At 45.9% G+C, this 15,154-nt stretch overlaps 1 protein-coding gene across 2 annotated transcripts in view; it reads right to left on the reverse strand.

The window, feature by feature from the left end:
* Positions 1-251: 251 nt before the first annotated feature.
* Positions 252-15,154, reverse strand: part of LOC308607870 (uncharacterized protein C17orf67 homolog) — a 32,500-nt gene continuing 17,597 nt past the window's right edge. Inside the window, exons 4-5 of one of the 2 annotated variants that reach the window (XM_081220225.1) lie at positions 2,635-2,772; positions 252-617 (exon numbers count right to left, since the gene is read on the reverse strand). In XM_081220225.1, the coding sequence (XP_081076351.1) occupies positions 2,656-2,772 (117 nt within the window). In that variant the 3' untranslated portion in view covers positions 252-617; positions 2,635-2,655. Of the gene's footprint in view, positions 689-2,634; positions 2,773-15,154 lie in introns of both variants that reach the window. The other variant, XM_081220224.1, reaches the window with a different exon arrangement.

Below are 15,154 nucleotides of genomic sequence, written 5' to 3' on the forward strand. Positions count from 1 at the left end.
GTCCCCTTGGCTAGAGGACCAGGGTGTAGAGCTGGTACTAAGTTACGGCTCTATTTCCAGAGCGGCCTTAGGTAAAGAATCTCTTTACCAAAAGAGATGGCTCTTCTGAAAAACTGCTGGGTGTTTGTATTTTTATCCATTCACCTATTCAAAGAACAGTAAATTTTCTGATCCTGGAGTCACAAAGATAAACAAGGAAGAAAAACCTCTGCTTCTCTTCTTGTAGGAGAGGAAAGGAGACACCATGGAAAGCAGGCTTAACACCAGTGTTTATTAGAGCAGAAAAGGAGAGAGAAAAACAAAAAAAGCAATGACCAAAATCCCAGCCACCCCAAGGAGTGTGCTTCACTTAGCTGAACAAGGCTTCCCCGCGAACCCCTCTCCTGTTCTGGAGGCCCAGCTCCACCGGCCCCAGGAAAGATCTTCCCTCTGCTCACCCGTCCACCGTGGTAGGAAGGCCATTGCTGGGCAGGGACGGGGGCCTAGAGTTTAAGCGACTGGTTTTAATGAGTTGTGCAGGTTAGTCAGATGAAGCAGCATAAATATCTGCCATCAAGCCCCAAGGCAACCTTTGCTGTGCCCACAATTCACAAAGCCTGAAGACGTCCATTCCACAGCTGAAAAAAGAAACGAAAGGAGCCTCATCTTGTTTCAATAGTATCCGGGCCGCTGTTTATCAAAATGCTTGCTGGAAAAGAACAAGAAAATAATGTTAATGTGACGATGATGTTGATAAAAAAGAAGAAGGGAGTTGGGGGGGGGGGAAGAGAAGAGGGAGAGGAGGGGAAGGGGGGAGGAGGAGGAAACAGCTATCAAGCTGCCATTTCCGGAGCACTTCCTAGCATGTGCCAGGGCAGCGCTGTTTTCCATGCACTGACTTTTTTGATGCTCAGAACGGCTTTATGAGGGAGGAACTCTTCCATGTTACAGGTGAGGAAACCAAGACAGAAGTTAGGAAACTTTTCCGAAATGGAGTCACAATCTGAATGCTATCTGACTCCAAGTTCCAAGTCGACCCATCCCTCCGGCCACTACGTCCTGGTTTTCCTGGTCAAAATGGATGTTGCCTGGAGCGAGGCCTCCGTGGAATCCTCTGTTTGGCAGGAGCAACCCCCGCCCCACCACCACCAGCGTCCCGGAAGCCTCTCCCCTCACCTGGCCTGCACCATGGTGACAAGTGCCTCTGCTCATGGAGCCAGTCACTGTGCTCCAGGCTCTGTAGATATCATCACTACCCCAGTTTACAGATATAGAAATGGAGACTCAGAGAGGTTAGGTGACTTGTCCAAAGTCACAGAGCAGGAACACAGAGCACCAAACCCAAGTCCACCCAACTCCAGAGTCTGAGCTCTTAAGTACTCCGCAGTGCTGTGTTCTGAAAGAAGCCAAGAGCGGGCTTCTGGTGCTGGAGGAAAAAGGTCCCTGGTGCCAGGGGTGGGAGAACGTCTGACCTAGAACAGGGATCCAGAGGCAGTGGGGACCAGAGCAGGATGTCAACCCAGCCCCTAGCCCTCAAAAGCAGAACTCCTGTTCCATTCCTAGGAGATGCTCCTCTCATTGTCTGTTAAAGCCCCTCACGAGGACCGTGCCCGCCCCCATCCCCAACACACACCCAGGTTCCAGCAGTACCGCCCGCGGAAAGCTTGCAGGATTTGGAGTTGTCAGAAGACAGACATACCAACTACTGCCCAGCATGACTTAGTAGCTTAATCACGCTCAGTTAGGTCCCCTATAAAACAGAGTTAAAACACACGCCCTGCAATGACACAGGAGTGTTAAGAGGATCAAATGAGAGATTTTGTGCGATAGCACCCTGAAAATTATAAAGAGCAATCCTCTAAAGGGAGTGTTCCTGTGTCAATTCACAGCAGCACAAAATAAACAACAAGGAAACAAGATTTCTCTTAACAACAAATGATCGAGTACCCAGTTATATCCTGTCCCGCTTAATACATACAAATTACAGAGGAGAAATGAAACTCACTAGGCTTAACCTCTGAAGGGATTTTGCTATGTAATCTAGCAAGAATTGGAAAGGGGACGAGGAGATGGACACACACTGTGAGCGAAGCAGCAAACAGCCTCTCGCAGGAACAAAGGTGCAGAGGTGGGCTGTGCTGGGAATGCTGAACCACGCAGGTCAGGGGGACTGAAAGGGCCAAGCCAGAGGAAGAGGGAAGACGGGACACAGGCTGGGCAGAGTCCCAGTCTGGAAGGCTGTGGGGAGGCAGTAAAGAAGCTGCTGATCCTGGTGACAACGGTGACGCCTGTGATGGATGTCACCAGTCAAGCCCATGGATGCTGACCCCACCTGGAGAGACCCAAGTCTCAACAAGCCATGTCTCTCCCGATTTGTATCCCAGAGGGACCCTTTCTGGATGGCAAATAGGGTCACATCCTTCCGGTACTTGGGATCTCTTGGTGACTCAGCAGGAGTCAGGCCCCCGTGCACGTCCCCAGTGGTCCTCTCAACCTGGCTCCCACCGACCTCTTGCCTTGCTCTTCCCGTTCTCCAACCCATAACCTGCTCACCCGCTGGTTCCCCTAACACCATGCTCTCGAAGGCCCCCAAGCCATGCCTGCACTGCCCACCGCCGTCTCCCTGAAACAGAAGGCCTGGGAGAAGGAACGTACCGGGGGCTGGTCCCGACCTGCTTACACAGGATGGACCAGGTTCCTGTCGCAGTGTGGCTTGCAGTGGGGGTTCAGCCAGTGCTCCAGGAACTGCTCCTCAGCACGGTGTTCCAGGCGGAGCAGATAGTGCATGTACTCCTGTCAAAACAAACCCACAACGAAGAGGAGCTTTTATTCACGGTTGATGGTCGAGCTGCCCATGTGCAGGGTACAGCTGTGGTTGAGGGCAGCACAAACCGCCACCAACCCTAAGTGCTGAGAGGGTGTGTATCCATGGGAACTCATAGACACTGCTGATGGAGAGTTACATGGAACAACCACTTTGGAAAACAACCGGTTGCCTGCAATCCAGAAATTTCACTCTTGTTTACATCCTCGAGCAATGATTCTCAAATTTCATCAGGCATCAGAATCACCCAGAAGACTTGTTAAAACCTGCAGATTGCTGGGGCCCCACCTTCAGAGTTTCTGATTCAGTGAGTCTGGGTTAGGGCTCCAGAATCTGCATTTCTAGCAAGTTCCCAGCTGCGAATGTTGCTGGTCACTTTGAGAACAAGAGCAGATACGAATGTTCACAGCAGCAATAAATTTGTAGTAGCAAAATTCTGGAAACATCTGGAAACATGTTAAATCTCCATTGACAGGAGGATGGATAAATAGATTATGGTAGGGTCACAACACAGAATATTATACAGCAATGAAAAAAGTTAATTATAGCTACATACAACAACATAGATGAGTCTTAGAAATGGCATAATGAGTGGAAAGAGAAAGTCCAAGAAGACAGTGTTTATAGTGTGACAACATTTTAATAAAGCTCAAAACATGCATAACTAATATATTTATTTAGTTATTTATTTATGGCAGCAGACATTTGTGATAAAATCATCTTTTTTAAAAGGCAAGGAATAACTGTGAGAAAGCTGGAGTTGCTATACTATTATCAAACAGAATAAACTTTAAAACCAAAAAAAAGTTACGAGGGATAAAGGGGCATTTTGTAAACACAGCCTGGCAGTTCCTTAAGATGCTAAACAGAGTAAACATTTGACCCCGCAACTGTGTATACGAGAAGTGAAAGCGTATGTTCACCCAGAAACGTGTACGCAGCTGTTCACAGCAGCATTATTCATCACAGCCAAAAAGTGCAGACAACCCAAATGTCCATCAGCAGATGAATGGATAAATAGAATGGAATGTATCCCCATACAAGGGGAATACTACAGGGCCATTGCGAGGAATGATGCATGCTACAACCCGGATGAACCTCGAAAACGTTATGTTACATGAAAAAGGCCCGTCACAAAGGACCACATGTTGTATGATTCCATGTCTATGACATGTAACTGGCTCTAGGTGTGGGTGTGTCCACAACAGACAGCAGCTGACTGTCCGGTGCTGCCCATCTCTGTGACCAGCCTCTCCATCGACTCAGGAACCCGAGCCAGACGTGGACCATCGTGTCTCCCTCAGACTCATCCTGAGACTGAGCGTGAGGACTCTGAGCCTATCTCCAGAAGCGTTCTCAGATGACTCCCTCCACCTCTGCCACTTCTGCAGGCCGGGTCTCCACCGTTGCCACCCAGGCTGTCCCAGCTTCCTCACCCCTCCATCCGTCACTCTACCTCCCGTTCCACCCACCCCACGTCCCACATCCCCCCACATCCCACATCCCCCCACGTCCCACATCCCCCCACGTCCCACATCCCCCCACGTCCCACATCCCCCCACGTCCCACATCCCCCCACCATTTCTGCTCCAATCTAACAGGGTGATCTGCCCAAATGCAGCCCTGAAAGGGCCACAGCTCTGCAGAGGCCTTCGCCAGCACTGCCTTCCTGCAAGGAGGGAAAAGGTGATGACCAACTACCCCTTGGGCTTGGTCTGTGGCTCTGGATAATGCCACTGTAACCAGCAAGGGAGGACACCTCCTCGTGGGATGTACCACCTCCCGCCATTCTTCACAACAGCAGAGAGGGCCCCCTCCTGCCCTGGTCCATGGTTGTCACTGACAACACAGCTTTGATGGTCTCCGAGCTTCTCTAGAACCACAATTTCTCCTTCAGATGGTTCACCAAAAGGAAATTTAATGAAGGAACCATTCACAGCCATGTAAACAGGGTTAAGGGAACCACCAAAGCACATTCCAGTACCCAGGGACTAGCAATAGAGAAAAGTCCCATGGCCATGCCTAGACCTGCAGGGCCCAGGGCAAGGGCTCAGCCTCTGTAAAGCAGGCAAAGAGCAGGAGACAAATACCCCATCCTCTCTCTCCTCTCGCCCTCCATCTCCTGCCAAGCCCACGCAGAAGCCAGCCCGCCAGGGATCCAGGCGATGCAGTTTCTAGGGGTCCACCTCTGGAGCTGGGCAGAGCCGGGGGGGGGGATGGATGCGGGACAGGGTGGAGAAAACCAGCAGCTGTACCAGGATGATGGCATATGAGGGGTGTGCTGTTGCCCTTAGAAGCAAGTAAAGAGCGTAAATGATAGCTGTGACTGATGTTTGCTGCAAAGGAGCCGGCTTCTTGGGCTGTGCATCCGTTGATCATGGACCACTGAACACACTGATCCCGCTGGAGGAGGGGCGACTGTTCCTTGGCATGCAGTTATTGTCTCTCCCCCTCCTCTCCCTCAGTTTGGTCTTGCTCTGCCCTCGATCAACAGGAGTGTCACTTCCAGGTTCAGGGTAAACCTTCTCTTCCCAACGTGGCTTGATCTTCAACAAAGCCAGTTCAGGCTGTGAGTTTTCTGAGTATTGTTTCTCATTGCATTATCCCATATAAATGATACACCAGAAAAATGATAAGTCAATAGGATGCTTGTTAAATAAGAGTGAAGTGTTACTTCCCTTGTCTTAATCACTTACAAATTCTCTTCTTTCCCTCCATACCTTGCCTCTCCATCCCCTGATGCAAACAGAGAAGTGGTCCATGGGCACTGCCCAGACCACCAGCAGTAGTTCTCCACGCGTCTGGCCGTGACCCCACATGGCTGGTAAAGCAGAGTTCCAGCCTGCTCCTGGGCTCCCTCCTCTTCCCCACTCTCCACCCCCACGAGCCAAGCAACCCCTAAATCCCGTGGATGCTCTTGGATCCCATCTCCCCACCCCCATTGCCCCTGCCCAGTCTCAGTCCCCACCCTCCTGCTAGATCCCTGCCACTGCATCTGGAGGGTTCTCCCTGTCTCTCGTCTTACCTCCTTCCTCTACATTCCACCCCAGAGCCAGGGTGGGGTTTTTTTTCCTTTTTTCTTTTTAATAGACTTTATTTTTCAGAGCACTTTTAGGTTCACAGCAAAATGGAGCAGAAAGTACAGCAATTTCCCCTATACCCCCCGCCCCCACAAACACACAATCTCCCCCATTATCAACATCTTGCCCCAGAGTGGTGCAATTGTTACAAGAGATGAACCTATGTTGGCACAGCGTCATCACCCGAAGTCTACAGTTTACATTGGGGTCACTCTTGGTGTTGCATATTCTATGGGTTTGGACAAATGCATAATGTATCCATCATTATAGTATCATACGGAATAGTTTCACTGCCTTACGATCCTCTGTGCTCTATTTACCCCTTCCTCTCCTCTAACCCTTGCAATGACTGATCTTTTTACTGTCTCCATAGGTTTGCCTTTTCCAGAATATCATATCATTGGAATTATACTGTATGTAGCCTTTTCAGATTAGTTTCTTTCACTTAGTAATATGCATGGAAGTTTCTTCCACGTCTTTTCATGGATTGATAGCTCATTTCTTTTTAGTGCTAAATAATATTCCACTGTCTGGATGCACCACAGTTTATCTATCCATTTACCTACTGAAGGGCATCTTGGTTGCTTCCAAGTTTGGGCAATAATGAATAAAGCTGCTATAAACATCTGTGTGCAGGTTGTTGTGTTGAACGTAAGTTTTCAACTCATTTGGGTAAATACTAAGGAGCATGATTGCCGGGTCATATGGTAAGAGGACGCTTAGTTTTGTAAGAAATTGTCAGGCTCTCTTTGAAAGTGGCTGTACCATTTTGCATTCCCACTAGCAGTGAATGAGAGTTCCTGTTGCTCCACATCCTCGCCAGTATTTGATCATGTCAGTGTTCCGGATTTGGGCCATTCCAATAGGTGTGTAGTGGTATCTCATTGCTGTTTTAATTTGCATTTCCCTGATGACATATGATATGGAGCATCTTTTCATATGCTTGTTTGTGATCTGTGTTCTTCTTTGGTGAAGTATCTGTTCCGGTCTTTTGCCAGGGTAGGTTTTTAAAACATGAAAATGGCTTTATTGTTTTTTTTATCACAACAGTGATACATCTGTCTTGAAATTATGTAACAATAAAAAGTTACAAAGAAGAGAGTGAAAAATCCTTGTTTGTTTTGTTTGTCTATCTCTTTATCCTGTTGCAAAGTGACATTTTTTTAAATCTACCCATGTTGTTTCCTCACTTAAAATACTTGAATGGCTTCCACTGGGCTCACGAGAAATTCCAGTTCCGTAAGTGCTTTGCGGGGCTCCGGATGACCCACACTCACCCATTTCCTCTTCTCCCACCACCAACCCTTTGCACTCCGTCTTTCCCTGGATTGGCTACACGTGCTCTGCTCGCTAATCTCATGCTATTTCCTCTGCCTGGACACCCCTGTGCCTTCTCTTTTTCCTGTCTCACTCCTATCTGACTTTTCAGCCCTCAGCTTAGATGCTTCTTCCTCCAGGCAGCCTTCTCGGATTCCCTGTGACCCCATAGCTCTCTGGACTTCTCCTGGCATAGCCCTGGTTATTCTGTTTAGCAGTGACCACGCTCTGACGGTAGGGGCTTAATTGGGCCACATCAGATTTTTTAGTGGAGGTGCCATGTGTCTTGGCTCACATATTGGCATGTGAACTTTATGTTTCCCCCCAGAAGAGATAAAAATGGCTTTTAATTTGTAGGATGTATGTTGTCGATATTGCCCTGAAATAAGCCTTGGTGCTGAGATTATGGGATGGGAATCATTGCAAAGTGTGCATGGAACAGTCCACATAAACACATATGGGTAATCCAAAGCTGCAGGCCATTAATCAGAGAAGTGGCATTTCACCTTGGGCGAGAGTAGTCACATGTGGTAATATAAGATTAATGTATAGATATAAAAATCCTAAATCATGAAAACCCTCCTATGGCATTAATGAAGCTTTAACAGACGGTCCAGTCTAGAACTTTGAGTTTTTAAGTTTCAAGAAAAACCCCTAGGAAGTCTATATCCTATTATAAATATAACTTTTTTTTTTCAATTTAATGACTGTGCAAAGGAATGAATTATGAGCTGTCCAATTTTCCTGAAATGTTTTTTCTTTCCCCCAGGACTCATGCAGTTTAAAATTGTTTTGATTATCGTTGTTTTCATTTAACTCATCAAAATGCACCCTGTGTCCTGGGCGTGGAGTCTCCGGGGCAGCTGGGGAAGGGTTGGATGCTGGGAGGGCTCCTTATGGGATCCAACAAGGATTCCCCAGCAGCTTGCTGGACACGTTTGTTGTGAGTCTGGGGCTGAACTCTGCCCTGTCTTCCCTGTCTGAGGAATCTTTGGCCAGAAGAACAGTCAGGAATAGTCAGGAAGGCAGTGTGGAGGCTTGTAAGTAAGGAACAAAGACTTCTCAGCATACAGCTTTGCTTATTCAACTGTTCCGTGTAAGCCGCTCGCTGAAGGAAACCCACGTTGCCATCTTCTTGCTGCCTGTTGGCCAGAGCGGTGTGGTGGAGAGGCTAAGAGGTTTGCGTCTGGGTCTGGATCAGGGTCTGGTTCCAATCAAAACCCTGCCAATACTATTGCTTTACCTCTCCAGCCTCAGTTTGTCCATCTGCAGTGTGGGGATGGCCCTAGCACTTATCTCACTGGGTTGCCAGGATTAAATGAAATGATACAAATAAAGCTCTGTGCCAAACGTGTAGTCTCCATTTTCACTTCTAAACCCATTCTCTCCCCTCCTTCACCTGGCCTTTTGCACTAAGAGACTGACCTAGATGCACTGCAACCACAGAGTCTTTTGTCCTGGGGTTTCCGGTTGGTTTGGCGTATAGGTGACGCCAGCAGTGGACTAGAGGTAGGAGGGCAGAGGTGAGGGTGCGTATTCCCCTGCAACCTCCCCGAGGAGTCTCGGCAGGTTGGCTGCGTCCCTCCCCTGAAGACCCAGCTCCTAGGGGGCTGCCGTTCCGGGTCTGGGAACCACACTCTTCCCTTCCGCCCTCATGCCTCAGGAGTCTTAGCCCTGCATCCTTTATCATTTCTTGTTGGTTCACCTTCATCTTGCCACACCTTTGTAAAAAGTCTCTTTATTAAGCCCTCCTCAGTTCATTTTGGTTACTATTAGATATGGATGGTGTGAGCATGCCTGGAGGTTGTAGATGGCGCATCTCTCCCAGGAACTGGTCCACAGGAAACTTTCAATAACTGTTTGTTGAATGAAAAAAAAAGCTGTGGTCCTCAAAGCATGGTCTGTGCTCCCCTCGGGGGTCCATGATGTCAAAACTATTTTTCGAGTAATACTCAGACATTTGCCTTCTCACTGTGTGCATTGCTGGGTAAAACTGACGCCTCGGCAGGAGTCAAGGCAGTAGCACCCAACTGTCCTAGTGGTCGACATATCCTTCATCACACAGTCGCAGTTAAAATAAATACACATAAAACATTCTCAAAATGCCAGTTTCACTGAAGCATGCCCTGGTGAAGCTGTAGAAAATGACCAACAGGAAGCATGCAGGCAGCACTTTTGCTGCACGACAAAGTACAATGATTTTCTCAAGGAAAAGCACCTGGGGGACTGTTGGTGTCAAGAGTTGAACTAGGTGTGTTTTATGCGTGTGTTTGGCAGACATCTTCCCAAAAGTGAATGAAGTGAGCTTATCACTTCCAAGAAAACTGACACTGCTTGTTATAAAATGATAAAATTTGAGCTTTCAAGGGGAAATTAGAACTCTGGAAAACTTATATTTGTGATCATGAACCTGACAGCTTCCCAATAGTTAAAGACTTTTCCAATGAGATTGGTGGTGATAAGAAAGAATGTCACCACTGATATACAGCATTTATACACCACTTATAATTATATGCTCATTGGCATCCTTATTCATTTAATCCCTGTCCATCTCAGCCAAATACCCAACTGGCTTTTTTTTTTTTGCGGTACGCGGGCCTCTCACTGTTGTGGCCTTTCCCATTGCGGAGCACAGCAGCCATGGCTCACGGGCCCAAGCTCAGCAGCCATGGCTCACGGGCCCAGCCGCTCCAAGGCATGTGGGATCTTCCCGGACCGGGGCCCGAACCCATGTCCCCTGCATCGGCAGGCGGACTCTCAAGCACTGCGCCACCAGGGAAGCCCCACAACTGGCTTTTTTTTTTTTTGCGCTACGCAGGCCTCTCACTGTTGTGGCCTCTCCCGTTGCGGAGCACAGGCTCCAGACGCGCAGGCTCAGTGGCCATGGCTTATGAGCCCAGCCGCTCCGCGGTATGTGGGATCTTCCCAGACCGGGGCCCGAACCCGTGTCCCCTGCATCGGCAGGTGGACTCTCAACCACTGCACCACCAGGGAAGCCCCCAACTGGCTTTTTGATGAGAGTGTCCAAGGAATACCTAGTATACGGTTTAGGGCTTGGCACATAGTAGGGCCTCAATAAAACTCACAGGAGAAATGTACAAGCAAGTGATGAATAAATGAAATGACTCTTCTTTCTCCATAATCTTACTAAATCCTCCTTGGGAGGCTCCTGGGCACCTGTGTCAATCTGCTCATTATAATGGCTCAGGCCAAATGTACATAAAAAGCATCAAAGAGTAGTATGTATTTCACACCCCTAAATAGAGGCTGAAATCACTGTTGAAGAAAAACAACCAAAACAGACACACACATAGAGAGAGAAAGAAACAAGCCCTGGTTTCCATGACATTTCACTATTTATTTAAAATGTTAGGGAAATGAATACGCCACAAAGGCCTAAAAGCGATCATTAGTCAAAGATGAAAAGCCAAACTGCAAATCTGCTGAAAACCACAACTTCAACAATTGTGTTGGCTAAGTTAGAAACGACCCAGCGTTAATGATCATCTCAAATGTTCCTGGATCAAGAAAGAGGGGCTAGATGAAACCTAAGTGCTTTTTTTAGATTTTCCTTGTTTCAAGGGAAAAAATTAAAGCAAAACAAAAACTAGTATCTGCATTTCGTGTCCAATGCCAACTGGAATGAGTTAAGTAAATAAGTTCTCAAGATTTAGAGCAGAAATTGGAGGGGGTCCTTTATGATGGCACAGGAGAGGTGTGAGAATGAAATTAAATACCCACTGGAACCTGATCCAAGCTGAGAATCATAAAGTAGACAGTTACTCTATCAAGGTGGGACCTCTTTCCAAGAAGGCAAAATCCTTCCCGTGACATGTGCATGAAAGTAAAGGTCCATCGACATTTGGAAGAATTATGTTGCTCATCAGTAAAAGCAAGATAATCATACAGGCAGAAGGGTGGCTCAGAACTTAACTGCTCTGGGCCACTTAGAAGGCTCAGCCCTAAAAGAAGGCAAACCAGTGATGTGCACAATTTGTATCTCAGTCGCTCTGAACTGGTCTTGGAGATCGCAGGGAACAAAAGGGTAATGGAGTTACTACATACATTTGTCAAGGGGCTAAATATGAAAGCATATTTTACAAAGACTATGTACAATAAAGCTAATATGATTTATACTTGCCCCACAAGAACATTCCTTAAAGGAACACAGGCCAAAATGGAAAGCATATTCCCAGGGCACACAAGTGCTTACGAATACAATCACAAAGGACGTAATTTTAGCTCGGATGTCATCTTTTTTTAGAGAATTTCCATGGTTCACCCCAGCAGTTGGCAATAATTTTTTCCCTAAAATTTGGGACGACTAAGAGAAATTTAATGAATTTAAGTGAGGCAATAGAAGATTTCTTTGAAATAACCTCCAGGTTCTATGGTAGAGTAATGTCCTACAAAATTTCTCCCCTGGATGGAAGCAAAGAAAGGAATGGAAACAAGTATAATGAGCATTTAGTAAATGTCAAATTCTGTGCTTGGTGCTGGGGACCCAGAAGTGAAACAAACAGTCCATCTGCTCAAGCAGTTTAGAGCAGTCTAGTAGGAGAGAGAGATTTTTTTTTTAAGTCAGAAATAGCAATTTTGTGCTGTGAGTGCTAGGCCAGAGAGATGCTCTAATTCATGGTGGGAGGGTAGGGGCATCAGGAAGGCCTCTCAAAACAGGCATCATTTCAGGTGAATCTCTACAAATGAGTAAGAGTTAACCAGGTAGACAAGAGCAGAAGAAACAAGTACAAAGGCAGGTGCTGTCAGAGAACTTCAAACACACCATCATTCCAGACAACCTGCTTCTTCTCCTAGGTTTCTAATGCCAATGAGTGGCACCAAGGTGTCCACACAGACACCCACACGTCCCTAGTCCTCCGTAACTGCATCCACTCTGCCCCAGAAATGGCCAACTCATATCCAACTTAAGATATCATATCATGCTCCCATTATCTTTACCTTAAAACCTCTACTGGAACATTCTCTTGGATGACAAGATATAACTTATTTTTAAAAACTTTTAGAAAGCAATGTGGTAATATATACTAAAAGGTTTAAAATACTGTATTCATATCCTTGGATCCGATAATTTATTTTCTGGGAACATATCCTTAGCAAATAATTCAAAATATTAAAAGCACTTTAAGCACAAAAGTTTAGAGTGTTGCTTATAACAGAAAAAAATAGTGGGAAAGGGAACCTTCCTACATGGTAAGTTGGAATGTAAATTGGTACAACCACTATGGAGAACAGTATGGAGGTTCCTTAAAAAACTAAAAATAGGGCTTCCCTGGTGGCACAGTGGTTGAGAATCTGCCTGCTGATGCAGGGGACACGGGTTCGTGCCCCGGTCCGGGAGGATCCCACATGCCGTGGAGCGGCTGGGCCCGTGAGCCATGGCCGCTGAGCCTACGCGTCCGGAGCCTGTGCTCTGCAACGGGAGAGGCCACAACAGTGAGAGGCCCGCATACCGCAAAAAAAAAAAAAAACTAAAAGTATAGCTACCATATGACCCAGCAATCCCACTCCTGGGCATATTTCTGGTGAAAACCATAATTCGAAAAAATACATGCACCCCAATGTTCATTGCAGCACTATTTACAATAGCCAAGAAATGGAAGCAACCTAAGTGTCCATCGACAGAGGAATGGATAAAGATGTGGTACATATATACGATGGAATATTACTCTGCCATAAAAAAAGAATGAAATAATGTCATTTGCAGCAACATGGATGGACCTAGAGATTATCATACTAAGTGAAGTAAGTCAAAGACAAATATTATATGATATCACTTATATGTGGAATCTCATAAGATGATACAAATGAATTTATTTACAAAACAGAAACAGACTCACAGACTTTGAAAACAAACTTATGGTTACCAAAGGGGAAAGGCGGGGGGAAGGATAAATTAGGAGTTTGGAATTAACATATACACACTACTATATATAAAATAGAGAACCAACAAGGACCTACTGTAGAGCACAGGGAACTCTACTCTTCTGTAATAACTTATATGGGAAAAGAATCTGAAAAAGAATGGATATATGTATAACTGAATCACTTCGCTGTACACCTGAAACTAACACAACATTGTAAATCAAATATACCCCAACATAAAATAAAAATTAAATTAAAAACAAAAATAGTGGGGGCTTCCCTGGTGGCGCAGTGGTTGAGAGTCTGCCTGCCGATGCAGGGGACACGGGTTCGTGCCCCGGTCCGGGAAGATCCCACATGCTGCGGAGTGGCTGGGCCCGTGAGCCATGGCCGTTGAGCCTGCGCATCCGGAGCCTGTGCTCCACAACGGGAGAGGCCACAACAGTGAGAGGCCCGCGTACCGCAAAAAAAAAAAAAAATAGTGAAAATGATCTAAGGAACAAAAGAGGGTAATTCACTATCATTATGGTTATAAAGAGTTTCTAATAATATGAGGAAATGTGTATGTTATAATATTAAGAGAAAAACCAGGATATAAAATTGTAGAGTGTGATTATACTTTTTAAAAATACACACAAAAAGACTCAAAAGAAATACATCAAAAATGGTAATGCTGTCTTTGGGGAGAGGGAGTAAGACTACAGCTGATTTTTTTTTTCTTCTTTTGACCCTTTCTTGGTTTCCAAGTTTTGTATAATAAATATGAATGGCTTAGATTTTTATTTGTAATTATACAAGTAACACATGAACATATTGTTAGTTTAAAATTTAAACATCAAATATAAAGTTCCCTAGATCAGTACCTGCAATCTTAACCTCCTGAATGAGATGACACAATTAAGAGTCAACCGATCATATTTCTAGACCTTTTTCTAGAAATTTACATACATATAGATGTACCTATATATAGTATTGTTTTGTCAGTGAGTCCTAGGAGGGCAGGACCAACTCAGGGGAGACAGAAAAAGTGACATTGAGAATGAAGAGGAGGGTACCAGGCATAAATAATGGAGAATAGCTCTGCAGGCAAAGGGAATCATTTGTGAAAAGATGCTGAGACCAGGGAGAGGATGGTTTATTTTGAAAAACAGTGAGAAGTTCCAGGTGGTTGGAGCATAAACGGCCTTGGATGAGTGGCAGGAAATGGGACACAATGGTGGCTTAGGGCTGGTCTGTCTCCCAGGCCAAGATACTTGGCCCTTACCTTATAAGCAGTGAGGAGCCAAAGAGGTTTTTGTTTTGTTATATTTTACAAAGTGTTTATTCAGCTGCTGCTTTGTAAAACACAAGAAGAATGAGAGCCAGTGTCATCACTCAGGCACTGTGCTTTGCATGCTTCCCCTCACAATAAGTCTCTGAGGTAGCTTTGATGATCATATCCCATTTTATAGATAAGAAAACCGAGAGAGTTTAAGCAACCTGGCCGGGATGTGATACCCAGTAAGTGGTGAGCTGGGATTCAGGCTCAACACCCTGCTGCCCGACTCTTAAACCCCGTCCTGTGTTGTGTTTGGTGAGAGCTACACATACATTTATTAAAAATAAAAAACTGAATGTCCTGAATTGAATAATGTCCCCCAAAATTTCATGTCCACCTGAATCCTGTGAATGTGGTCTTATTTGGAAACAAGGTCATACTGGAGTAGGGCAGGCCCTAAATCCAAACACTAGCATCCTCAGAAGAAGGAAATTTGGACACAGGGACACACAGGGAAGGAGGCCATGTAAAGACAGATGCAGAGATTGGAGTAATGTAGCTACAAGCCAAGAAATCCCAAAGATTGCCAGCAACCACCAGAAGCTAGGAGAGAAGCATGGGACAGATTCTCCCTCCAAGCTCCCAGTAGGAATCAACCTTGCCAGCTCCTTGATTTCAAACTTCTAGCCTCCCAAACTGTGAGAGAATACATTTCTATTGTTGGACCTCCTTGGTGGTCCAGTAGTTAAGACTCTGCACTTCCACTGAAGCGGGTGCAGCTTCGATCCCTGGTGGGGAAACTAAGATCCCACA

This window comes from Mesoplodon bidens (genome assembly GCF_964165515.1).
Source record: "Mesoplodon bidens genome assembly, chromosome: 19".
Lineage (NCBI taxonomy): Eukaryota > Metazoa > Chordata > Mammalia > Artiodactyla > Ziphiidae > Mesoplodon > Mesoplodon bidens.